The sequence below is a fragment of the Oncorhynchus tshawytscha genome, linkage group LG20 (assembly GCF_018296145.1).
Source record: "Oncorhynchus tshawytscha isolate Ot180627B linkage group LG20, Otsh_v2.0, whole genome shotgun sequence".
NCBI lineage: Eukaryota > Metazoa > Chordata > Actinopteri > Salmoniformes > Salmonidae > Oncorhynchus > Oncorhynchus tshawytscha.
The window spans coordinates 36,179,823-36,206,794 of NC_056448.1; the positions used below are offsets into that span (position 1 = coordinate 36,179,823).

General features: G+C 46.2%; 1 protein-coding gene across 5 annotated transcripts in view; it reads right to left on the minus strand.

Annotated features, from left to right (window-relative positions):
* The window catches only part of LOC112220102 (netrin-G2), a 118,313-nt gene that overhangs the window by 16,884 nt on the left and 74,457 nt on the right, over positions 1-26,972 (minus strand). For all 5 annotated transcript variants that reach the window (XM_042302577.1, XM_042302580.1, XM_042302576.1 and 2 more), the window contains 2 exons: positions 25,033-25,205; positions 23,964-23,999 (listed from right to left, as the gene is read on the minus strand). In XM_042302577.1, coding sequence (XP_042158511.1) covers positions 23,964-23,999; positions 25,033-25,205 — 209 coding nt within the window. The remainder of the gene's footprint in view (positions 1-23,963; positions 24,000-25,032; positions 25,206-26,972) is intronic.

The window sequence follows — 26,972 nt, forward strand, 5'->3', positions numbered from 1 at the left end:
AGAGAGCACCGGGACATAGTTCCACAGACGGCAGAGAGCGAGCACCGGGACATAGTTCCACAGAGAGAGAGCACCGGGACATAGTTCCACAGACGGCAGAGAGAGAGAGAGCACCGGGACATAGTTCCACAGACGGCAGAGAGAGAGCACCGGGACATAGTTCCACAGACGGCAGAGAGAGAGAGAGCACCGGGACATAGTTCCACAGACGGCAGAGAGAGAGAGAGCACCGGGACATAGTTCCACAGACGACAGAGAGAGAGAGAGAGCACCGGGACATAGTTCCACAGACGGCAGAGAGAGAGAGAGAGCACCGGGACATAGTTCCACAGACGGCAGAGAGAGAGAGAGCACCGGGACATAGTTCCACAGACGGCAGAGAGAGAGAGCACCGGGACATAGTTCCACAGACGGCAGAGAGAGAGAGAGAGCACCGGGACATAGTTCCACAGACGGCAGAGAGAGAGAGAGAGCACCGGGACATAGTTCCACAGACGGCAGAGAGAGAGAGAGCACCGGGACATAGTTCCACAGACGGCAGAGAGAGAGAGCACCGGGACATAGTTCCACAGACGGCAGAGAGAGAGAGCACCGGGACATAGTTCCACAGACGGCAGAGAGAGAGAGCACGGGACATAGTTCCACAGACGGCAGAGAGAGAGAGCACCGGGACATAGTTCCACAGACGGCAGAGAGAGAGAGCACCGGGACATAGTTCCACAGACGGCAGAGAGAGAGCACCGGGACATAGTTCCACAGACGGCAGAGAGAGAGAGCACCGGGACATAGTTCCACAGACGGCAGAGAGAGAGAGCACCGGGACATAGTTCCACAGACGGCAGAGAGAGAGAGAGCACCGGGACATAGTTCCACAGACGGCAGAGAGAGAGAGAGCACCGGGACATAGTTCCACAGACGGCAGAGAGAGAGAGCACCGGGACATAGTTCCACAGACGGCAGAGAGAGAGAGGGACATAGTTCCACAGACGGCAGAGAGAGAGAGGACACCGGGACATAGTTCCACAGACGGCAGAGAGAGAGAGAGCACCGGGACATAGTTCCACAGACGGCAGAGAGAGAGAGAGAGCACGGGACATAGTTCCACAGACGGCAGAGAGAGAGCACCGGGACATAGTTCCACAGACGGCAGAGAGAGAGAGCACCGGGACATAGTTCCACAGACGGCAGAGAGAGAGAGAGAGCACCGGGACATAGTTCCACAGACGGCAGAGAGAGAGAGAGCACCGGGACATAGTTCCACAGACGGCAGAGAGAGAGAGCACCGGGACATAGTTCCACAGACGGCAGAGAGAGAGAGAGCACCGGGACATAGTTCCACAGACGGCAGAGAGAGAGAGAGCACCGGGACATAGTTCCACAGACGGCAGAGAGAGAGAGAGCACCGGGACATAGTTCCACAGACGGCAGAGAGAGAGAGAGCACCGGGACATAGTTCCACAGACGGCAGAGAGAGAGAGAGCACCGGGACATAGTTCCACAGACGGCAGAGAGAGAGAGAGCACCGGGACATAGTTCCACAGACGGCAGAGAGAGAGAGAGAGCACCGGGACATAGTTCCACAGACGGCAGAGAGAGAGAGAGAGAGCACGGGACATAGTTCCACAGACGGCAGAGAGAGAGAGAGCACCGGGACATAGTTCCACAGACGGCAGAGAGAGAGAGAGCACCGGGACATAGTTCCACAGACGGCAGAGAGAGAGAGAGAGCACGGGACATAGTTCCACAGACGGCAGAGAGAGAGAGCACCGGGACATAGTTCCACAGAGAGAGAGAGAGCACGGGACATAGTTCCACAGACGGCAGAGAGAGAGAGCACCGGGACATAGTTCCACAGACGGCAGAGAGAGAGAGAGAGCACCGGGACATAGTTCCACAGAGAGAGAGAGAGAGCACCGGGACATAGTTCCACAGACGACAGAGAGAGAGAGAGCACCGGGACATAGTTCCACAGAGAGAGAGAGAGCACCGGGACATAGTTCCACAGAGAGAGAGCACGGGACATAGTTCCACAGAGAGAGAGAGCACCGGGACATAGTTCCACAGAGAGAGAGAGAGAGAGCACCGGGACATAGTTCCACAGAGAGAGAGAGAGAGCACCGGGACATAGTTCCACAGACGGCAGAGAGAGAGAGAGCACCGGGACATAGTTCCACAGAGAGAGAGAGAGAGAGCACCGGGACATAGTTCCACAGACGGCAGAGAGAGAGAGAGCACTGGGACATAGTTCCACAGACGGCAGAGAGAGAGAGAGCACCGGGACATAGTTCCACAGACGGCAGAGAGAGAGAGAGCACTGGGACATAGTTCCACAGACGGCAGAGAGAGAGAGAGCACCGGGACATAGTTCCACAGACGGCAGAGAGAGAGAGAGAGCACCGGGACATAGTTCCACAGACGGCAGAGAGAGAGAGCACCGGGACATAGTTCCACAGACGGCAGAGAGAGAGCACCGGGACATAGTTCCACAGACGGCAGAGAGAGAGAGAGCACGGGACATAGTTCCACAGACGGCAGAGAGAGAGAGAGAGCACCGGGACATAGTTCCACAGACGGTGAGAGAGAGAGAGCACCGGGACATAGTTCCACAGACGGCAGAGAGAGAGAGAGCACCGGGACATAGTTCCACCAGAGAGAGAGAGAGCACGGGACAGAGAGAGAGAGCACCGGGACATAGTTCCACAGAGAGAGAGAGAGAGAGCACCGGGACATAGTTCCACAGACGGCAGAGAGAGAGAGCACCGGGACATAGTTCCACAGACGGCAGAGAGAGAGAGCACCGGGACATAGTTCCACAGACGGCAGAGAGAGAGAGAGCACGGGACATAGTTCCACAGACGGCAGAGAGAGAGAGCACCGGGACATAGTTCCACAGACGGCAGAGGAGAGAGAGCACCGGGACATAGTTCCACAGACGGCAGAGAGAGAGAGAGCACCGGGACATAGTTCCACAGACGGCAGAGAGAGAGAGAGCACCGGGACATAGTTCCACAGACGGCAGAGAGAGAGAGCACCGGGACATAGTTCCACAGACGGCAGAGAGAGAGAGAGCACCGGGACATAGTTCCACAGACGGCAGAGAGAGAGAGAGAGCACCGGGACATAGTTCCACAAATATATGCAAAGTCAAGATGGGACTTTATTTACGGAAGGCTGTAAAATAAAATGGTAACAATGGAGATACTGTTATTTTGAAGGTTTCGTAGGCCTATATTCCTGGACAGTTAAATCTGGGGGACGAAATGATATCTGACACAAGAGAGGTGTTGGACAGGGAGCTAATTGACCTGTTTTAACGGTGAATAGTGATAGCAATGACAAGATAGTGACAGTAACTAGGACATCTTGATGCTTACCTTGTGAGCCAAACAATACCAACATGATGATAAGAAATGACACAGTCAGAGAAGGAAGAATTGAAACATGCAAAGAGATGGAATCTTTCCACAGTTTTTGACACCAATCTGGTCATTCAGACAGAGACCATTTCCAAAAACTGTTTTCTTCGATACTACTCTACTACTGACTCCATGCTACTCAACTAACTCTACTGACTCAATGCTATTCAACTAGCTCTCCTGACTCAATGCTATTCAACTAGCTCTACTGACTCAATGCTATTCAACTAGCTCTACTGACTCAATGCTATTCAACTAGCTCTCCTGACTCAATGCTATTCAACTAGCTCTACTGACTCAATGCTATTCAACTAGCTCTACTGACTCAATGCTATTCAACTAGCTCTACTGACTCAATGCTATTCAACTAGCTCTACTGACTCAATGCTATTCAACTAGCTCTACTGACTCAATGCTATTCAACTAGCTCTACTGACTCAATGCTATTCAACTAGCTCTACTGACTCAATGCTATTCAACTAGCTCTACTGACTCAATGCTATTCAACTAGCTCTACTGACTCAATGCTATTCAACTAGCTCTACTGACTCAATGCTATTCAACTAGCTCTACTGACTCAATGCTATTCAACTAGCTCTCCTGACTCAATGCTATTCAACTAGCTCTACTGACTCAATGCTATTCAACTAGCTCTACTGACTCAATGCTATTCAACTGAGTCAAAACCACTCTACTAACTCAAAACCACTCTACTAACTCTTCACTAACTCAACTCAATGCTAGCTACTCCACTAGCACCACTGATGGTAAGCCTACAAAACAGGATTCCATGGCGCTCCAGTGTCCTGTAAGCATCCTCAGTCACTCCCCTGCTAGCTATTCTTGTTCAGTGCCTTACCTTTGAAATCATCATATATGATCCCATACAACTGTCTGGCCTCAGGCTCTCCTCCTGAGATCAAGAGCTTGAGAATCCCTTTAGGAGATGAACGAATCTTTGTTTTAGATGGGTTTCCTGGATCCAACCTGAGTCAATCTACACACAATACCCCATAATGACAAAGCGAAAAAAGGTTTTTGCAATTTTGTTAAAAATAAAAAACAGATGTACCTTATATACATAAATATTTAAGTATTCAGTCCCTTTGCTATGAGACTTGAAATTGAGCCCAAGTGCATCCTGTTTCTGTTCATCATCATTGAGATGTTTCTACATCTTGATTGGGGTCCACCTGTGGTAAATTCAATTGATTGGAGATGATTTGGAAACGATCACACCCGTCTATATAAGGTCCCACAGTTGACAGTGCATGTCAGAGAAACAACCAAGCCATGAGGTCGAAGGAATTGACCGTAGAGCTCCGAGACAGGATTGTGTCTAGGCATAGATCTGGGAAAAGGTGACAAAAAATGTCTGCAGCATTGAAGGTCCCCATGAACAGTGGCCTCCATCATTCCTAAATGGAAGAAGTTTGGAACCACTAAGACTCTTCCTAGAGCTGGCCGCCCGACCAAACAGAGCAATCGGGGGAGAAGGGCCTTGGTCAGGGAGGTGACCAAGAACCCAATGGTTACTCTGACAAAGCTCTAGAGTTTCTCTGTGGAGATGGGAGAACCTTCCAGAAGGACAACCATCCACCAATCAGGCCTTTATGGTAGAGTGGCCACTCCTCAGTAAAAGGCACATGAAGGTTCACCTTCCAACAGGACAGCGACCCTAAACACACAGCCAAGACAACGCAGGAGTGGCTTCGGGACAAGTCTCTGAATATCCTTGAGTGGCCCAGCCAGATCCCGGACTTGAACTCGATCGAACATCTCTGGAGAGACCTGAAAATAGCTGTGCAGCGATGCTCTCCATCCAACCTGACAGCTTGAGAGGATCTGCAGAGAAGAACGGGAGAAACTCCCCAAATACAGGTGTGTCAAGCTTGTAGCATCATACCCAAGAAGACCCGAGGCTATAATCACAGCCCAAGGTGCTTCAAAAAAGTACTGAGTTAAAAATCTGTTTTTTCTTTGTAATTAGGGGGTATTGTGTTAGATTGATGAGGGGAAAAAAACAATTGAATCCATTATAGAATAAGGCTGTAACGTAACAAAATGTGGAAAAAGTGAAGGGGTCTGAATCCTTTCCAAATGCATTGTATGGAGAGGTAGGTCCATACAGATATACATCTAGAAAGGGTGATGTTATGGAGCAGAGCCCCAATGTCCTGCAATGGAACAGTTTGTCAGACATCTTGCTTGAGGGCAGTTCTAAACCAGCTAGTTTAATCTTTATGGGTTGGTCATCACCTAGTTATACAGTATTAAGGATATGGCTTGGGAGAGGTGGAGTCTACCGGATCCTAGCCTACATGGTATGTACACTACACACTAGCCAATGTACAGTACTTGAGTTCTACCTTTCTTTTTTGAAAACTCTCCCTCTTCACTCTCTTCCTCCTCCCACTTTTTCTTCTTCTTCTCCTCTCTCCCAGGGGGCTCTAAGGTCTCCTGACCCCAGATGTCCCATTCAGGGGGTTTGGGAACTTCCTCTGGATCACCACAGAGGAAGAGTGAGAGATCTGAAATCTATTGCTCTACAGGTTGATTAGTGCTGTCTGACTGTTCCCAGTAGCTCCAACTTCGACAGGCTTCGACTGATCAACAGCTCTACACATTGACTGGTCATGTCTGAAGGAGAATCTACTGTACTCCAACTTGTATTTGCTTTTGAACTATACACATCTATGCACTGGTCTATACCAACTCATACATTCACTAGCACTACACACTAGCTCCATACATGTACAACTCATCTAGGGAATATACCTTCAGGGTTGCTTTCTGTGTCCTCCTCTTTCCCCTCTTGCTCTCCTTCTTTCTCAGAAGGTTTTCCCGTCTCCTCTACTTCAGGAGTAGGAGAGACTGTGAGCACTAACAGGTCACATCATTCGTTTGTTTGTTCATTAGTGTTTTTGTTTGTTCCTTCGTTCGTCCTCTTCATTCATTCATCTATTCATCCATCCATTATACTATTGTACCTACTATTGTAATAGTCCAGTCTAGTTCATAGCAACACAATGAGTTCTAAAGCTACTAACTAATGAAGTCCATTGAAATCCTACACAATGACAGATACCTTCTGCCTCAATCTCCTTCTCTTTCTCCATCACTGCTTCCCTTTCTCTCAGTCCCTCAGAGGGCCACTCTCTCTCTCCAGGGCCCTCTTCCTCAGGTTGGGGGGGAACTGTGAATGTCAGAAAGGGTCCAAAAAACAGACGCATCACAATTTGTTCACTTCGCCTTGCCCCATATGAGCTAGAATCTACAGGTCACGCTAGAAAGAGTATTGTTTTTCCCACTTTCTCAAATGACTTCACACAGCTAGAAAGCTATAACCTTTATATCTCTCCTTCTCTGTTGTCTTCTCGTTCTTTTCCTCCATCCGCTCCACTTTCCTAGAGGGCTTCTCGCTTTTCCCAGAGTCCTCTGCTTCAGGTTTTGGGGAGGCTGTGTGCGAGTACCAGTGAAACATGAGTACTCTCAGAATGTATTTTTTTTACCATCAGGGTGGGACAGAGGGGACAGTTTCTTTGTACTGCACATCATATGGCTACTTCATCATAGTCACGGCTCAATTAACTAATGGCATGCTAATATGAACCATGACAATAGCAGGCTCTTGACAGACCTCATCTATCATGGATTTTCTTTTCTTTACCTGAAAGTTGGTGAGTAATGTGTATTACTCTGTTCACAACATGGCAACAAGTAGACTTCTACACGTGAATGTTCCATTACACTCTAAATTCAATGCACAACGATAAGGCGTGTACCTTTTTCCAATCTTTTTATCCTTTCTCCTCCACTCCCTCTTTCTCCTCCACTCCCTCTTTCTCCTCCACTCCCTCTTTCTCCCTCCACTCCCTCTTTCTCCCTCCACTCCCTCTTTCTCCCTCCACTCCCTCTTTCTCCCTCCACTCCCTCTTTCTCCCTCCACTCCCTCTTTCTCCTCCACTCCCTCTTTCTCGTTCTGTCTTAGATGGAGTTTTGCTTTTCGCATTGTCCTCTGCTTCAGCGGGTTTGGAGGTGACTGAACATTGAGCGATGTAGTCTTTTACAGTCCGATATGCATGTCTCTCTACACAATGCAAAGTACCACAGAACTACAGTACCCACATACTAGAACTACTACACATACTACTGAGGCTACAATACACAAGTTATACCTTTTTCAGTCTCTTTCTCCTTCACCTCTCCTTCCTCCCCCTCTTCTTCAAAGGGCATCTCAGTCTCTCCTGCATCTCCTGCCTCTTCACTATTAGCAGCTGAACAAAAAGCATTGCAACCTCCAAAAGGAGGATGTGCAAATGGATCATTATTGCAAACAGCCAGAAAGTTGCAAAGAGCTCTCTAACAAGTACCTCTAAACAAGGAATTACTAATCAGCCAAGGGAAGTTGGGGAAAGAGTTGCACATGGGAAACTTTCTCCTTTAAATTATACATTTAAGATGACCAGGCTACATTTAAGATGACCGGGCTACATTTAAGATGACCGGGCTACATTTAAGATGACCGGGCTACATTTAAGATGACCGGGCTACATTTAAGATGGCCAGGCTATTGACCAATCAATGACAAGGTATTGATTCTGCAGCACTCCCCCTACTGGGTGTATGGGTTCCATAAAATCTATTCTGCATAATCCTTCCGTTTCTTTGCATGGATCCAAGTGATCCAGAAGTATTTTCTATCAACAGGGGTGTGGTGTGACAGCCTACCATAGAGATAGTAGAGATCTATACAATGTTTTTTTCTTTGGCAGAGACATACAAGAGCCCTCTATTCCTCTCGAAGGAGCTTACCCTGTGAGCTAGTGTGTAGCTAACACAGTCCCTGTGGATTCCCCCAAGCCAGTGCCCCCTCCACGCCGACTGATCCCAGTACAGATTGTGCTGCTGAGCCCCATAGGGAGGGAACGCTGGCAGCAGTTCCCAACCCCCCCAGCCATCATGTTTCATCAACGTGACCCTCCCACCACCATTAATGTCTGACTCTCGCCCCCCTGACCCATTTTCAGAATAAGTAGATAGCTGACACCCCCTCACACATGCGCTCACATACACAGGGAAGCTGCATTTGCCTGTACACACAATGCGCGCACACACCAACACATCCTCTGTATGGGCCGCACACCAACACATCCTCTGTATGGGCCGCACACCAACGCATCCTCTGTATGGGCCGCACACCAACGCATCCTCTGTATGGGCCGCACACCAACACATCCTCTGTATGGGGTACACACCAACACATCCTCTGTATGGGCCGCACACCAACGCATCCTCTGTATGGGCCGCACACCAACGCATCCTCTGTATGGGCCGCACACCAACGCATCCTCTGTATGGGCCGCACACCAACACATCCTCTGTATGGGGTACACACCAACACATCCTCTGTATGGGCCGCACACCAACACATCCTCTGTATGGGGTACACACCAACACATCCTCTGTATGGGCCGCACACCAACGCATCCTCTGTATGGGGTACACACCAACGCATCCTCTGTATGGGCCGCACACCAACGCATCCTCTGTATGGGCCGCACACCAACGCATCCTCTGTATGGGCCGCACACCAACGCATCCTCTGTATGGGCCGCACACCAACGCATGGGCCGCACACCAACGCATCCTCTGTATGGGCCGCACACCAACGCATCCTCTGTATGGGCCGCACACCAACGCATCCTCTGTATGGGCCGCACACCAACGCATCCTCTGTATGGGCCGCACACCAACGCATCCTCTGTATGGGCCGCACACCAACGCATCCTCTGTATGGGCCGCACACCACACAACGCATCCTCTGTATGGGCCGCACACACCGCACACCAACGCATCCTCTGTATGGGCCGCACACCAACGCATCCTCTGTATGGGCCGCACACCAACGCATCCTCTGTATGGGCCGCACACCAACGCATCCTCTGTATGGGGTACACACCAACGCATCCTCTGTATGGGGTACACACCAACGCATCCTCTGTATGGGGTACACACCAACGCATCCTCTGTATGGGCCGCACACCAACGCATCCTCTGTATGGGCCGCACACCAACGCATCCTCTGTCTGGGCCGCACACCAACGCATCCTCTGTCTGGGCCGCACACCAACGCATCCTCTGTCTGGGCCGCACACCAACGCATCCTCTGTATGGGCCGCACACCAACGCATCCTCTGTATGGGCCGCACACCAACGCATCCTCTGTATGGGCCGCACACCAACGCATCCTCTGTATGGGCCGCACACCAACGCATCCTCTGTATGGGGTGGGGGTGCTCTCAGGGACACTGCTGTTACACCTGGTGATCTTACACAACTGAAAGCATAAATGCATTTAATCTCAGTTACCCACGCTGCCTTGGGGGAAAGAGCGTTTCACCGTCCTACTGGTATTAATCTCTATCAGTTCGTCAGCTCAACTCGTACTGTCTGACACACACACACAGACATGCACAGGGAACTGGGGTTAGATCTGCAAGAGTGTGTGTGGGTATTACGACTATGCACGTGGGAGTGTGTTTGTGCGTGTTTGTGCATGTGCGCACGTGTGTGTTCAGGGGACGGCTTAGCAGAGCAGGACAGTGATGGAGCTTTCAAATCATCTGCTCTGGTCACTGGCAGCAGTTTGACACTTTTCACCCTCTAGAGCTTCCTGACTCCCAACACTAAAACAGCAGGCTGCCTCCCTACAGAATCATGTTCACAGTGCCTGTCAGCCTGCCATTCCAGCCACCAAAACACCTTGACATAAATCATACAAGTGTAATAGAGCATATCAGGAAGTCGTGACATTTGATGACTTCCAAATATGGATGCCGTAGAGTTGGAGGTACCCAAAGTCTATGCACAGTCCACCTAGTGTTTAACGTGAAGGAGAAAGTGAAATGATTCATTGTCGAATATTAAGAAAATTGTGACTGTAGACCCATGACTTTCTGTTGAAAGCAAGTCTGATCAAGTCCAAGCTCTCTGTATGAGCTTTAAACCATTCTCTGTGGTTTGTTTCGGACTTCTCTCTCTCTCTCCCAGTGACTCCCCAGGGACCCAGTGTCTCTGAACCAGGGCCTTTATTACGACTGTGAACCAGGGCCTTTATTACGACTGTGAGCCAGGGCCTTTATTACGACTGTGAGCCAGGGCCTTTATTACGACTTGAGCCAGGGCCTTTATTACGACTGTGAGCCAGGGCCTTTATTACGACTGTGAGCCAGGGCCTTTATTACGACTGTGAGCCAGGGCCTTTATTACGACTGTGAGCCAGGGCCTTCATTTTGAGCCAGGGCCTTCATTACGACTGTGAGCCAGGGCCTTTCATTACGACTGTGAGCCAGGGCCTTTATTACGACTGTGAGCCAGGGCCTTTATTACGACTGTGAGCCAGGGCCTTTATTACGACTGTGAGCCAGGGCCTTTATTACGACTGTGAGCCAGGGCCTTTATTACGACTGTGAGCCAGGGCCTTTATTACGACTGTGAGCCAGGGCCTTTATTACGACTGTGAGCCAGGGCCTTCATTACGACTGTGAACCAGGGCCTTTATTACGACTGCCAATGCGCTCTCTCACTATAGCTAGCTCTCTCCCTCTCTCTAGCCCCTCTCTCCACCCTCTCTTTCGCCTTCCTCGCGCTCTCTCTCACCCTCTCTCTCACGCTAGCCCACATTAACTGGGTTTCAGTGTCATTATCTAAATTGAATGAGCAGCTCTGACTTCAGATGTGATTATTGTGCAATATAACATACTTCCTCTTTTTTTTTTTAAATAGCCCTTTTTGTGCCAGGGAATAGATGATCTTTATATGAAGCCACACCACAGGAATCTTTCAAGTAAATCAGGAAGATTTCTAGATCTAGATTCAATGCTATAGATCTACTCTATTCTAAACTGCTACTCTATGGGTCTGGCTTACCTTCTCTCTCTACATCCATTGGCTCAGGCAGGTCCGTTGGGGAAGTCGTTGTAGTGGGGGGAGGGCTCTCAGTCAGGGCAGGTGACGTAAGCTCCTCCGCGATTGGTGGATGGGGTGTGGATTCCTCTGTGATAGGCTGAGGGGATGTTGTAGGGGCGTTGCCTCTGTGGTAATGATGATGGATGTTGTAAGTTCCTCCTGCTCTATAGGTGTAGGTGATGGGGGGGCTGTAATGGGGGAGTCGGTTGGGTCCTTGGTCGGAAGGAGGGGCTCTTGAGGAGAGAGAGCATGTTCAAGGTAATGAGGGATGTATTAATTCATTCAAATGAATTGGAATGTCAGTGTACTTCCTGAATTGACTGGAATTTAAATGGAATTGACCCTGACTGTGACAGAGAGAATAAAAACAGTGATCTGGATAATTACATAATCTGGTGATGACACGTGCCTGTCTGTCTGCACAAATGGACTGACTGTCCTGTCTGTCTGCACTGGGACGACCCTCCCCCTCTGTCTGCCAAATTCTTTCTATTGGCTCCTGTTTTCCTTAATAGTATGGTGGTAGGTGGAGCCGGGAGGGAGGGAGGCTCGGGTGTGTCCCAGGGATAAATACATCTTTCCCTCATTCATTGAGGAGACTCTCTCTATGCAGACAAACCTGTATTTTTGTTTGTGACATTTTGTTGCGTGTTTATTTTGGCACCTCAACACCCCTCATTACCACCATCTATGCACACAACCACTTACACTGCTTACTACACACATCATTGTTAATTGTATACAGTTTACTTTGGTTAATAAATATATTTTTGTTATTCCTTGATCTCTGTGTTGTCTCCCATTTTGTTAAGGGCTACGAGCCGGTTCGTGACAGCACAGATGAATTGACTATTATGTAGTCACATGACACACTTATGCGCGAGCACACGTACATATATGCACACATACAAAAACACACACTCTTACCCATCACGTCCTCTGTACTTTGTGTCTTTCCTGTCACATAAACACATTTGTGAATAATGAGACAATTTGTCACTTGTTTGGGTTAATGTAGGCAAGATAAATTATCACAATAACACGTAATGCCACCTGTCAGTCTGGGTGTCCCTGTCATTTGTTACCGTGGCTCTAGACAGCCATTTGCACAACGCTAATGATGATATTGTGATTCAGGGAGGGATTGAGAGACTGTTCCCAGAACACCTAATGACACCCAGATGAGTGACAGGATGGTTACTTGAACGTTTGACCTCCTACGGACTACTTCATTACCATGTGATTTGGCTGGGTTTTAATACATGCTCATGTTTATGTTGAATTCTACTGGCCATTCTCTAAATCTGGGTCTGTTTGTACAAGATGGAGTCTGTTTGTACATGATGGAGTCTGTTTGTACAAGATGGAGTCTGTTTGTACAAGATGGAGTCTGTTTGTACAAGATGGAGTCTGTTTGTACAAGATGGAGTCTGTTTGTACAAGATGGAGTCTGTTTGTACAAGATGGAGTCTGTTTGTACAAGATGGAGTCTGTTTGTACAAGATGGAGTCTGTTTGTACAAGATGGAGTCTGTTTGTACAAGATGGAGTCTGTTTGTACAAGATGGAGTCTGTTTGTACAAGATGGAGTCTGTTTGTACAAGATGGAGTCTTTGTACAAGATGGAGTCTGTTTGTACAAGATGGAGTCTGTTTGTACACGATGGAGTCTGTTTGTACACGATGGAGTCTGTTTGTACAAGATGGAGTCTGTTTGTACACGATGGAGTCTGTTTGTACAAGATGGAGTCTGTTTGTACAAGATGGAGTCTGTTTGTACAAGATGGAGTCTGTTTGTACAAGATGGAGTCTGTTTGTACAAGATGGAGTCTGTTTGTACAAGATGGAGTCTGTTTGTACAAGATGGAGTCTGTTTGTACAAGATGGAGTCTGTTTGTACAAGATGGAGTCTGCTGGTACATGGAGTCTGTTTGTACATGGAGTCTGTTTGTACATGGAGTCTGTTTGTACATGGAGTCTGTTTGTACATGGAGTCTGTTTGTACATGATGGAGTCTGTTTGTACATGATGGAGTCTGTTTGTACATGATGGAGTCTGTTTGTACATGATGGAGTCTGTTTGTACATGATGGAGTCTGTTTGTACATGATGGAGTCTGTTTGTACATGATGGAGTCTGTTTGTACATGATGGAGTCTGTTTGTACATGATGGAGTCTGTTTGTACATGATGGAGTCTGTTTGTACAGGATGGAGTCTTTGTACACGATGGAGTCTTTGTACAAGATGGAGTCTTTGTACAAGGAGTCTGTTTGTACATGATGGAGTCTTTGTACATGATGGAGTCTCTTTGTACACGATGGAGTCTTTGTACAAGATGGAGTCTTTGTACAAGGAGTCTGTTTGTACATGATGGAGTCTTTGTACAAGGAGTCTGTTTGTACATGATGGAGTCTGTTTGAACATGATGGAGTCTGTACATGATGGAGTCTGTTTGTACATGATGGAATCTGTTTGTACATGATGGAATCTGTTTGTACATGATGGAATCTGTTTGTACATGACGGAATCTGTTTGTACATGATGGAGTCTGCCGGTACATGATGGAGTCTGCCGGTACATGATGGAGTCTGCCGGTACATGATGGAGTCTGCCGGTACATGATGGAGTCTGCTGGTACATGATGGAGTCTGCCGGTACATGATGGAGTCTGCTGGTACATGATGGAGTCTGCTGGTACATGGAGTCTGTTTGTACATGATGGAGTCTGTTTGTACATGATGGAGTCTGTTTGTACAGGATGGAGTCTGTTTGTACAGGATGGAGTCTGTTTGTACAGGATGGAGTCTGTTTGTACAGGATGGAGTCTGTTTGTACAGGATGGAGTCTGTTTGTACAGGATGGAGTCTGTTTGTACATGATGGAGTCTGTTTGTACATGATGGAGTCTGCTGGTACATGGAGTCTGTTTGTACATGATGGAGTCTGCTGGTACATGGAGTCTGTTTGTACATGATGGAGTCTGTTTGTACATGATGGAGTCTGTTTGTACATGATGGAGTCTGTTTGTACATGATGGAGTCTGTTTGTACAAGATGGAGTCTGTTTGTACAAGATGGAGTCTGTTTGTACAAGATGGAGTCTGTTTGTACATGATGGAGTCTGTTTGTACATGATGGAGTCTGCTGGTACATGATGGAGTCTGCTGGTACATGATGGAGTCTGCTGGTACATGATGGAGTCTGTTTGTACATGATGGAGTCTGTTTGTACATGATGGAGTCTGTTTGTACATGATGGAGTCTGTTTGTACATGATGGAGTCTGTTTGTACAAGATGGAGTCTGTTTGTACATGATGGAGTCTGCTGGTACATGATGGAGTCTGTTTGTACATGATGGAGTCTGCTGGTACATGATGGAGTCTGTTGGTACATGATGGAGTCTGCTGGTACATGATGGAGTCTGTTGGTACATGATGGAGTCTGTTTGTACAGGATGGAGTCTGTTTGTACATGATGGAGTCTGTTTGTACATGGAGTCTGTTTGTACACGATGGAGTCTGTTTGTACACGATGGAGTCTGTTTGTACACAATGGAGTCTGTTTGTACACGATGGAGTCTGTTTGTACACAATGGAGTCTGTTTGTACAGGATGGAGTCTGTTTGTACAGGATGGAGTCTGTTTGTACAGGATGGAGTCTGTTTGTACATGATGGAGTCTTTGTACATGATGGAGTCTGTTTGTACATGATGGAGTCTGTTTGTACATGATGGAGTCTGTTTGTACATGATGGAGTCTGTTTGTACAAGATGGAGTCTGTTTGTACATGATGGAGTCTGTTGGTACATGATGGAGTCTGTTGGTACATGATGGAGTCTGCTGGTACATGATGGAGTCTGTTTGTACATGATGGAGTCTGCTGGTACATGATGGAGTCTGTTTGTACAGGATGGAGTCTGTTTGTACAGGATGGAGTCTGTTTGTACAGGATGGAGTCTGTTTGTACATGATGGAGTCTGTTTGTACATGATGGAGTCTGTTTGTACATGATGGAGTCTGTTTGTACATGATGGAGTCTGTTTGTACATGATGGAGTCTGTTTGTACATGATGGAGTCTGTTTGTACATGATGGAGTCTGTTTGTACATGATGGAGTCTGTTTGTACATGGAGTCTATTTGTACATGGAGTCTGTTTGTACATGGAGTCTGTTTGTACATGATGGAGTCTGTTTGTACATGATGGAGTCTGTTTGTACATGATGGAGTCTGTTTGTACAAGATGGAGTCTGTTTGTACATGATGGAGTCTGTTGGTACATGATGGAGTCTGTTTGTACATGATGGAGTCTGCTGGTACATGATGGAGTCTGCTGGTACATGATGGAGTCTGTTTGTACATGATGGAGTCTGTTTGTACATGATGGAGTCTGTTTGTACACGATGGAGTCTGTTTGTACACGATGGAGTCTGTTTGTACACGATGGAGTCTGTTTGTACACGATGGAGTCTGCTGGTACATGATGGAGTCTGTTTGTACAAGATGGAGTCTGTTTGTACATGATGGAGTCTGCTGGTACATGGAGTCTGTTTGTACATGATGGAATCTGTTTGTACATGATGGAGTCTGTTTGTACATGATGGAGTCTGTTTGTACATGATGGAGTCTGTTTGTACATGATGGAGTCTGTTTGTACATGATGGAGTCTGTTTGTACATGATGGAGTCTGTTTGTACATGATGGAGTCTGTTTGTACAGGATGGAGTCTGTTTGTACAGGATGGAGTCTGTTTGTACAGGATGGAGTCTGTTTGTACAGGATGGAGTCTGTTTGTACACGATGGAGTCTGTTTGTACACGATGGAGTCTTTGTACACGATGGAGTCTTTGTACACGATGGAGTCTGTTTGTACATGGAGTCTGTTTGTACATGATGGAATCTGTTTGTACATGATGGAATCTGTTTGTACATGATGGAATCTGTTTATACATGATGGAGTCTGTTTGTACATGATGGAGTCTGTTTGTACAGGATGGAGTCTTTGTACAGGATGGAGTCTTTGTACAGGATGGAGTCTTTGTACACGATGGAGTCTGTTTGTACACGATGGAGTCTGTTTGTACACGATGGAGTCTTTGTACACGATGGAGTCTGTTTGTACACGATGGAGTCTGTTTGTACATGATGGAGTCTGTTTGTACAGGATGGAGTCTTTGTACACGATGGAGTCTTTGTACATGATGGAGTCTTTGTACACGATGGAGTCTGTTTGTACATGGAGTCTGTTTGTACATGGAGTCTGTTTGTACAGGATGGAGTCTGTTTGTACAGGATGGAGTCTGTTTGTACAGGATGGAGTCTTTTTGTACAGGATGGAGTCTTTTTGTACAGGATGGAGTCTGTTTGTACATGATGGAGTCTGTTTGTACATGATGGAGTCTGCTGGTACATGGAGTCTGTACATGATGGAGTCTGTTTGTACACGATGGAGTCTGTTTGTACATGGAGTCTGTTTGTACATGATGGAGTCTGTTTGTACATGATGGAGTCTGTTTGTACACGATAGTCTTTTTGTACAGGATGGAGTCTGTTTGTACATGATGGAGTCTGTCTGTACATGATGGAGTCTGCTGGTACATGGAGTCTGTTTGTACATGATGGAATCTGTTTGTACATGATGGAATCTGTTTGTACATGATGGAATCTGTTTATACATGATGGAGTCTGTTTGTACATGATGGAGTCTGTTTGTACAGGATGGAGTCTTTGTACAGGATGGAGTCTTTGTACACGATGGAGTCTGTTTGTACAGGATGGAGTCTGTTTGTACATGATGGAGTCTGTTTGTACATGATGGAGTCTTTTTGTACATGATGGAGTCTGTCTTGTACATGATGGAGTCTGTTTGTACATGATGGAGTCTGTTTGTACATGATGGAGTCACACGATGGAGTCTGTTTGTACACGATGGAGTCTGTTTGTACACGATGGAGTCTGTTTGTACACGATGGAGTCTGTTTGTACACGATGGAGTCTGTTTGTACAAGATGGAGTCTGTTTGTACACGTGATGGAGTCTGTTTGTACAAGATGGAGTCTGTTTGTACATGATGGAGTCTGTTTGTACAAGATGGAGTCTGTTTGTACATGATGGAGTCTGTTTGTACATGATGGAGTCTGTTTGTACACGATGGAGTCTGTTTGTACACGATGGAGTCTGTTTGTACACGATGGAGTCTGTTTGTACAGGATGGAGTCTGTTTGTACAAGATGGAGTCTGTTTGTACAAGATGGAGTCTGTTTGTACAAGATGGAGTCTGTTTGTACAAGATGGAGTCTGTTTGTACATGATGGAGTCTGTTTGTACATGATGGAGTCTGTTTGTACATGATGGAGTCTGTTTGTACATGATGGAGTCTGTTTGTACAAGATGGAGTCTGTTTGTACACGATGGAGTCTGTTTGTACACGTTGGAGTCTGTTTGTACAAGATGGAGTCTGTTTGTACATGGAGTCTTTTTGTACAAGATGGAGTCTGTTTGTACAAGATGGAGTCTGTTTGTACAAGATGGAGTCTGTTTGTACACGATGGAGTCTTTTTGTACAGGATGGAGTCTTTTTGTACAGGATGGAGTCTGTTTGTACATGATGGAGTCTGTTTGTACATGATGGAGTCTGCTGGTACATGGAGTCTGTTTGTACATGATGGAGTCTGTTTGTACATGATGGAGTCTGTTTGTACATGATGGAGTCTGTTTGTACATGATGGAGTCTGTTTGTACATGATGGAGTCTGTTTGTACAGGATGGAGTCTTTGTACAGGATGGAGTCTGTTTGTACACGATGGAGTCTGTTTGTACAAGATGGAGTCTTTGTACAAGATGGAGTCTTTGTACAAGATGGAGTCTGTTTGTACATGATGGAATCTGTTTGTACAAGATGGAGTCTGTTTGTACAAGATGGAGTCTGTTTGTACAAGATGGAGTCTGTTTGTACAAGATGGAGTCTGTTTGTACATGATGGAGTCTGTTTGTACAAGATGGAGTCTGTTTGTACAAGATGGAGTCTGTTTGTACAAGATGGAGTCTGTTTGTACATGATAGGGGCTGTGTGTGTGCACTCACATGTGTATGCGTGAGTGTGTATGGCATGTAAACGTGTGAGTAAAAAAAAAAAAGGTCAAGAAGTGTTTGTGCGTGTGACACAGGAGTCTGGTGTCGGAGAGGACAGCTCATAATGGGGTGACTGGAATATTATCAAACCCATGGAAACCTTGTGTTTGTGTTTGACACCATTCCATGAATTCTTTTCCAGGCATTACTATGAGCCCATCCTCCCCAATTAAGGTAACACCAGCCACCTGTGGTGTGAGTGTAAGGTTTAAAGAGTCAGTCTGTGTTTTCTACTTAGCATAGAGGGAATCCTCTTGACCTGCCAAAACCTGACCTGCAAAGGCAGCTTTAGGAAGGGGAGGGGTCAAGGGGGGCCAAGGGTTAGGACTTGGTCTCTCTGGTCAGCCCTAATTTTCCCTCCCCCACACCCATCTGGCCAAAGTAGATCAGCCTGGCTAGCCACTAGACTGCTTGTCCCCTATCCGTCTGAGCCTGCTCAATAGAAGGGACTGACCAGCTGACTGGCTGACCGGCTGGGGGAGGGACTGACTGACTGGCTGGCTGGGAGTGAGACTGACTGGCTGGAGGAGGGACTCGCTGACTGGCTGGGAGAGGGACTGACTGACTGGCTGGCTGACTGGGGGAGGGACTGACTGACTGGCTTACCAGCTGACTGGCAAGGGGAGGGACTGGTTGACTGGCTGGGAGAGGGACTAACTGACTGGCTGCCTGGCTGGAAGTGAGACTGACTGATTGGCTGGAGGAGGGACTGACTGACTAGCTGGGGGAGGTACTGACTGACTGGCTGACTGCCTCTGGGTGGGAGGCCCAGGAGACTAAGGGAGCTGTTTCTGTAGTGTAGTGGCTGGCCCCATACACATGTTACTGGGCAGTTTAATCGGATAGACTCTGCTGTGTGAAGGGAAGCAGAGAGGAGCTTCTCTTTCCCCTATTATACAGCATAACACGCTTCCCCAACATATACTCTGTAGACAGACTTGTGTGGATGGAATGTGCGTTCTGTATGTAGGGAAGAAGGATGGTTACCCGTGTACAGACACGCATACATGCACAAACCAACACAAACTCAATGAGAAAACCATACTCATGCTCGCTCGCATGCACACGCACACACCCCCCCAATCTAAACACAGACAGGTCATAGTGCTGACTCTTGAGACATCGTCAATGGGGACTGGAGAGTGGAGGGTGTGCAGGGCTTGGTACAGTCATTTGTTATGACTGGACTGGGAATTATAGGGTGTTCTATTCTTAGGTCTAGAGGGGTAGACTCCTGGTCAGACACAGCATGTATTGTACCTGTAGGAAGGTGATGGGAGGTGGGGTGTGTGTGTGTGTGTGTGTGTGTGTGTGTGTGTGTGTTCCACCATCAGAGTAAGACCTCAGACCTCTGTTCCTCAGGAGGAAGAGGGGAGGATGAGGATGATTTATGAGTTTCACTGTGCCAAGCCATATGCCATCCACACACACACACACACAGACTGGTAATGAGACGCTCCAAACATCAGGGTCAGACCCTAGCCAGATAAACTATTCTAACCACCAGATAAAAGATAAAGCAAGATAGCATCACATCTTAGTGGTAGCTCTAAGTATAGCAGATCTGAAGCCCATTGTCAAGTGTATCAGAGTATCAAGCTTAGAGAAAGCTACTGATATGGTGTGGTATGCTGTACACTCTTAGTATCTAAAAGGGTTATTCGGCTGTCCCCATAGGATAATCCTTTCAACCCTTTAATTTTCAGGTATAACCTTCTACCTGGAACCAAAAAGGTGCTCCTATGGGGACAGCCAAAGGACCCTTTTGGAACTCTTTTCTTCTTCTAAGAGTGTAGTTTGGGGTCAGCTCCATTCAATTCTGGTCAATTCAGGAAGTGTACTGACATTTCAATTCCAACTCCAATTCTCTTCAGTGCTTTTCAATTAGGAAAAAAAAATGTTTTACATTTATTTATTTCACCTTTATTTAACCAGGAAGGCTAGTTGAGAACACCTTTATTTAACCAGGTAGGCTAGTTGAGAACACCTTTATTTAACCAGGAAGGCTAGTTGAGAACACCTTTATTTAACCAGGAAGGCTAGTTGAGAACACCTTTATTTAACCAGGAAGGCTAGTTGAGAACACCTTTATTTAACCAGGTAGGCTAGTTGAGAACACCTTTATTTAACCAGGTAGGCTAGTTGAGAACACCTTTGTTTAACCAGGTAGGCTAGTTGAGAACACCTTTATTTAACCAGGTAGGCTAGTTGAGAACACCTTTATTTAACCAGGTAGGCTAGTTGAGAACACCTTTATTTAACCAGGTAGGCTAGTTGAGAACACCTTTATTTAACCAGGTAGGCTAGTTGAGAACACCTTTATTTAACCAGGTAGGCTAGTTGAGAACACCTTTATTTAACCAGGTAGGCTAGTTGAGAACACCTTTGTTTAACCAGGTAGGCTAGTTGAGAACACCTTTATTTAACCAGGTAGGCTAGTTGAGAACACCTTTATTTAACCAGGTAGGCTAGTTGAGAACACCTTTATTTAACCAGGTAGGCTAGTTGAGAACACCTTTATTTAACTAGGTAGGCTAGTTGAGAACAGGTTCTCATTTGCAACTGCGACCTGGCCAAGATAAAGCATAGCAGTGTGAACAGACAACACAGAGTTACACATGGAGTAAACAATTAACAAGTCAATAACACAGTAGAAAAAAAAGAAAAAAGGAGTCTATATACATTGTGTACAAAAGGCATGAGGAGGTAGGAGAATAATTACAATTTTAGCAGATTAACACTGGAGTGATAAATGATCAGATGGTCATGTGCAGGTAGAGATACTGGTGTGCAAAAGAGCAGAAAAGTAAATAAATAAAAACAGTATGGGGATGAGGTAGGTAAATTGGGTGGGCTATTTACCGATGGACTATGTACAGCTGCAGCGATCGGTTAGCTGCTCAATTCAAAATGTTGAATTGGAATTGGGATTTTGTTTACTTTCTGAATAGACTCGAATTGAAATGGAATGAACCCCAAACCTGGTAGTTTGTTAGACTGTGGTCTTCTCTAACAACAGTATAGCTGGCTCAGTGGTTGCCTAGCTGAAAATAAAACACACTGAAAATAAAATACAGTAGACCTACTTACTGCGGTATATAAAATGAGCAATATGTCTGATAACAAAATGTCTTTAATTGTCTTTGTAGGAAATAGTATGCAATAATTGGTCAAATGTGACAATTCAAGTTTGTGTCACTACCTAACCTTGATCCTTACACTGTGGTCTTTGAAAAGTCCCTAAAGGAATTTCGACTGTGCTTCAGTCAGCTGCTCCTCAATCACAGCTTATCAGTGACTTTATCGGAGCTCCTGACGTCGGCCTAAAAAGTCCAAAAAGTGCTGCGCTGTTCAACAACACCACTTAATGGATTTCCTCAAAGAAAATTCTGACGACATCACAGACAACGTTCCTGGCATTCCCTCTTTCTTGGGCCTCTCCCTCCCTGCTTCCCACGTCCTAAGTGCTTTTCTGGAGGAACACGAGCGGCGCACCAGCTCCCTAGATGCCAGGTTTAAATTTAGCCTGGGACCGTCGTCAGTCGGAACAAGACCCGGTTCTGAGGACCACTTTATATTCATGGTCTTGACAGTGTGTGTTTGGTCCTGTCGGATATGGGCTCCTCAAACCCAGTCAGTCAAAAAGAATCCAGTCAGACAGTCCATACTGTAGCAGCTCAACACCCACTCTCTCCTATGAATGAACTAGAGGGACTAGCCAGTAGCCACATATTGCATTAATGTCAACCAAGATGATGGCTTGACAATGATAATGCACAAGAGATAATGTACGTCTGAAATAAACACACACACCCTACCTATAACTACTATCTATAATTTTGGACCTATCACTACCTCTACCTTCTCTAGGTGCCCTCGACCATGAATACTAGCAGAGGCTTCCTGAGTAGCGGTTGTGAACGGATCTGGTTCTGGTGTGGTAGTGGGGGTTATGGCTGTAGTTTCAGGTTCACTTCAGGTTTCAGGTTGACTTTCAGTTATGGAGGTAGTAGTGGTGATTGAAGGTGGTCAAAGGCAAATGTTCTGAAAGTTCTGTGAGAAAGAAGATTCCAAGTTGACTAACAAACATCCCCCTCTCCAACCAAAACATCCCCAACCAAAACATCCCCTCTCCAACCAAAACATCCCCCTCTCCAACCAAAACAACCCCTCCCGCCCAAAACATCCCCCTCTCCAATCAAAACATCCCCTCTCCAATCAAAACATCCCCTCCCGCCCAAAACACCCCCTCCCGCCCAAAACATCCCCCTCTCCAATCAAAACATCCCCTCTCCAATCAAAACATCCCCCTCCCGCCCAAAACATCCCCCTCTCCAATCAAAACATCCCCTCTCCACCCAAAACATCCCCCTCACACCCTGTTTCAACCGAAACAACATTGGAAGCACTAAGACTAGTCTAAAAGCATATGTCATATATTTAAATCAATAAATAGTTTTAAAACAAATCGAATATAGATCTGCGAGTTTTACAAGTCTGTTTTAACCACTGTCCCCCATCCAGTCCTATAGGGTGCCGGTTGTAACATGCAATATTTTGTGAAAAATGAGTTCCTTGTCACAAAAAGTAACGGCGGCCCAGTCAGCCTGTAGACTAACTAATGAGAGACCAGTGCTGTCTGTCAGGTCTGATGTTGCCACTTTGCCCATGGTTTCCATCTAAACGCTCGGAGCAGAGAGTGTCTCCACAGAGAGAATCCCTAATCAAATTCCCTTTTATTCATTCCTCTAGGAGTTCCTCTCCCGGAATCACACCGCATTACAGCACACTTAAACATTCACACTCCCTCCCTCTCTCTCTCACACACACACACACTCCCCTGCTCTCTCTCACTCTCTCTCTCTTGCTCTCTCTGTCTCTCTGTCTGTCTCTCTGTCTGTCTCTCTGTCTGTCTGTCTGTCTGTCTCTCTCTCTCTCACTCTCTCTCTCTTGCTCTCTCTGTCTCTCTGTCTGTCTGTCTGTCTGTCTGTCTGTCTGTCTGTCTGTCTGTCTGTCTGTCTGTCTGTCTGTCTGTCTGTCTGTCTGTCTGTCTGTCTCTCTCTCTCTCTCTCTCTCATCCTTTTCCCCTGCCTCTGCTTTACCACCCACACACTCGTTCCCCACCCCCCCCTTTCTCTTTCATTATCTCTTTCTCTTCCATGCTTCTCCACCAGTGTGACTTCAGTCCAACATAAGTAAGAAAGAACTGTGGAAAGATTCCTCCAGTGAAAGCTAGCGTAGCTGGGATGAAAAGGACATAACGGTGCCAACAGTACAGGGAGGCCTATCAATAATATAGAAGACAAGACCAGCGCTGCAACCAACAAAGAAGAACAGAGGGAGCTGGATGAAGAACAGAGAGATGGAACGATGTGTTAGATGGAGGGATAAAGGGATACATGTGAGAGAGAAAGTGGATGCAGCATCCTCTGCTTGGCTTGTTTTAACTTACTAGAACCACCGCCCATGGGGGCACCAGCGACTGCACCTGAAAAGGAGGGAGAGAGAGAGGGGGGGGGGAACAAAAGAAAGAGGATAAGTATCTGTTTATTTATGCATTCATTTGACAGTCTTCCCTCCCTCATTTATCATACTCTGTAGAAAGAGCAAGTAAATCAGAGTTCTTCAAATCTGGCCTGACCTGAGTGGGTGCAGGCTTTTGCTCCAACCCAGTACCAAACACACCTGATTCAACCAATTAACTACCGTTGATAATTTGTCCATTAATCAGTTAAATCTGTTGTGTTGGTGCTGAACGGGCACATTCCGTGGGACCAGGACAGCGGAACACTGATCTATATGCAGTTCGTGGCAGGACGGGAGTAGCTGGCCTAGATGATTATTTTATGATCGCTAGCCCCCCCCACACACTTTACACAGCTTTGTTCTCTGCTCTTAGGTAAAGGGGAAAGAACTCTGCATCTCGATTTCTCTCTCTTATCTCTTCCCCTCGCTCTCTCTTTTCTTCCCCCTGTCCTTCTCTCTTTTTTTACATAACTCATCTCTCTTTCATTCAGGACATTGGACAGAGACGTCTGGGGATTCCACATGCATCCTTCATACATGTTTCAAATAAATATTTATTATCAAAAATAACACAAGAACTTAACCTTTTATGCATAAAGGATCCAACATAGTGTTAACAAGTCCAGTAAAAAGTGTCTGCTAAATGGCATATATGTGACATATTATATATACAATTTGTGTTTCAAAATACTTCATCCCTTAAAATCAATTGATTACCAACCCACAGTTTTAGTAATTACATAGTAGATACATAGTTGTTACACTGTTACAGATCAACAACAGTGCATAAGACAAACCATTTTGGGCGACTATACTTGACAAAACTACAGTAAGTCGCAAACATGTATTGTTACCAGCAGTTTTCTTTCTATTCAGCGTACCTATAGTAAGTAGACATATTAGAATAGAATATTCTGGAATGAACTTTCTGTATGAGTGAGCTGTATAAGAGGGACCTGTTCAAAGGGAACATAGGATAGAACTGGGGCACATACAGGTGTTGGGGGATCCGTTGGGTGTGGGCAGGTATGAGCCAGCCTTCCAGGACTTGGCTTTGAAGCCCTTCTTGCAGCGCTGACAGTCCTGTCCCGTGGTGTTGTGTTCACACTGACACTGGAGGTCTCCCTCCTGCAGCAGGCACAGCGATGCATGTAGGTTACACTTACACCTGGGTACAGGAGACAGGAGGAAGAATGTGAGTGTGTGAAAGGAGAGGTCTGTGTGTGTGACTGTTTATGGATGTGCCAGATGTTTACACCAAGTAATGACAAGTGAGTGTCTGTGACTGGGTGTGTGTGGGGGTGTGTCCGGGTGTGTGAAAGGGTAGCAAAGGCACTGGAGTGAGTGTGTACTATATTGTATGTTGCAACGACCTTGATCCAACACCTAGGCACCTCGTCAACAGATTCACATCCCTTGACGTAACAGTAAAGGTGATGGGTTCAAGCCCCAGTCAGGACTACCTACTGACTCCCTAACAATATCTTAAATGAAACAATAACACAGTTGACCTAAACCAGAAGAAGTTTTGTATTACAGTGCCTTGCGAAAGTATTCGGCCCCCTTGAACTTTGCGACCTTTTGCCACATTTCAGGCTTCAAACATAAAGATATAAAACTGTATTTTTTTGTGAAGAATCAACAACAAGTGGGACACAATCATGAAGTGGAACGACATTTATTGGATATTTCAAACTTTTTTAACAAATCAAAAACTGAAAAATTGGGCGTGCAAAATTATTCAGCCCCCTTAAGTTAATACTTTGTAGCACCACCTTTTGCTGCGATTACAGCTGTAAGTCGTTTGGGGTATGTCTCTATCAGTTTTGCACATCGAGAGACTGACATTTTTTCCCATTCCTCCTTGCAAAACAGCTTGAGCTCAGTGAGGATGGATGGAGAGCATTTGTGAACAGCAGTTTTCAGTTCTTTCCACAGATTCTCGATTGGATTCAGGTCTGGACTTTGACTTGGCCATTCTAACACCTGGATATGTTTATTTTTGAACCATTCCATTGTAGATTTTGCTTTATGTTTTGGATCATTGTCTTGTTGGAAGACAAATCTCCGTCCCAGTCTCAGGTCTTTTGCAGACCATCAGGTTTTCTTCCAGAATGGTCCTGTATTTGGCTCCATCCATCTTCCCATCAATTTTAACCATCTTCCCTGTCCCTGCTGAAGAAAAGCAGGCCCAAACCATGATGCTGCCACCACCATGTTTGACAGTGGGGATGGTGTGTTCAGGGTGATGCGCTGTGTTGCTTTTACGCCAAACATAACGTTTTGCATTGTTGCCAAAAAGTTCAATTTTGGTTTCATCTGACCAGAGCACCTTCTTCCACATGTTTGGTATGTCTCCCAGGTGGCTTGTGGCAAACTTTAAACGACACTTTTTATGGATATCTTTAAGAAATGGCTTTCTTCTTGCCACTCTTCCATAAAGGCCAGATTTGTGCAATATACGACTGATTGTTGTCCTATGGACAGAGTGTCCCACCTCAGCTGTAGATCTCTGCAGTTCATCCAGAGTGATCATGGGCCTCTTGGCTGCATCTCTGATCAGTCTTCTCCTTGTATGAGCTGAAAGTTTAGAGGGACGGCCAGGTCTTGGTAGATTTGCAGTGGTCTGATACTCCTTCCATTTCAATATTATCGCTTGCACAGTGCTCCTTGGGATGTTTAAAGCTTGGGAAATCTTTTTGTATCCAAATCCGGCTTTAAACTTCTTCACAACAGTATCTCGGACCTGCCTGGTGTGTTCCTTGTTCTTCATGATGCTCTCTGCGCTTTTAACGGACCTCTGAGACTATCACAGTGCAGGTGCATTTATACGGAGACTTGATTACACACAGGTGGATTGTATTTATCATCATTAGTCATTTAGGTCAACATTGGATCATTCAGAGATCCTCACTGAACTTCTGGAGAGTTTGCT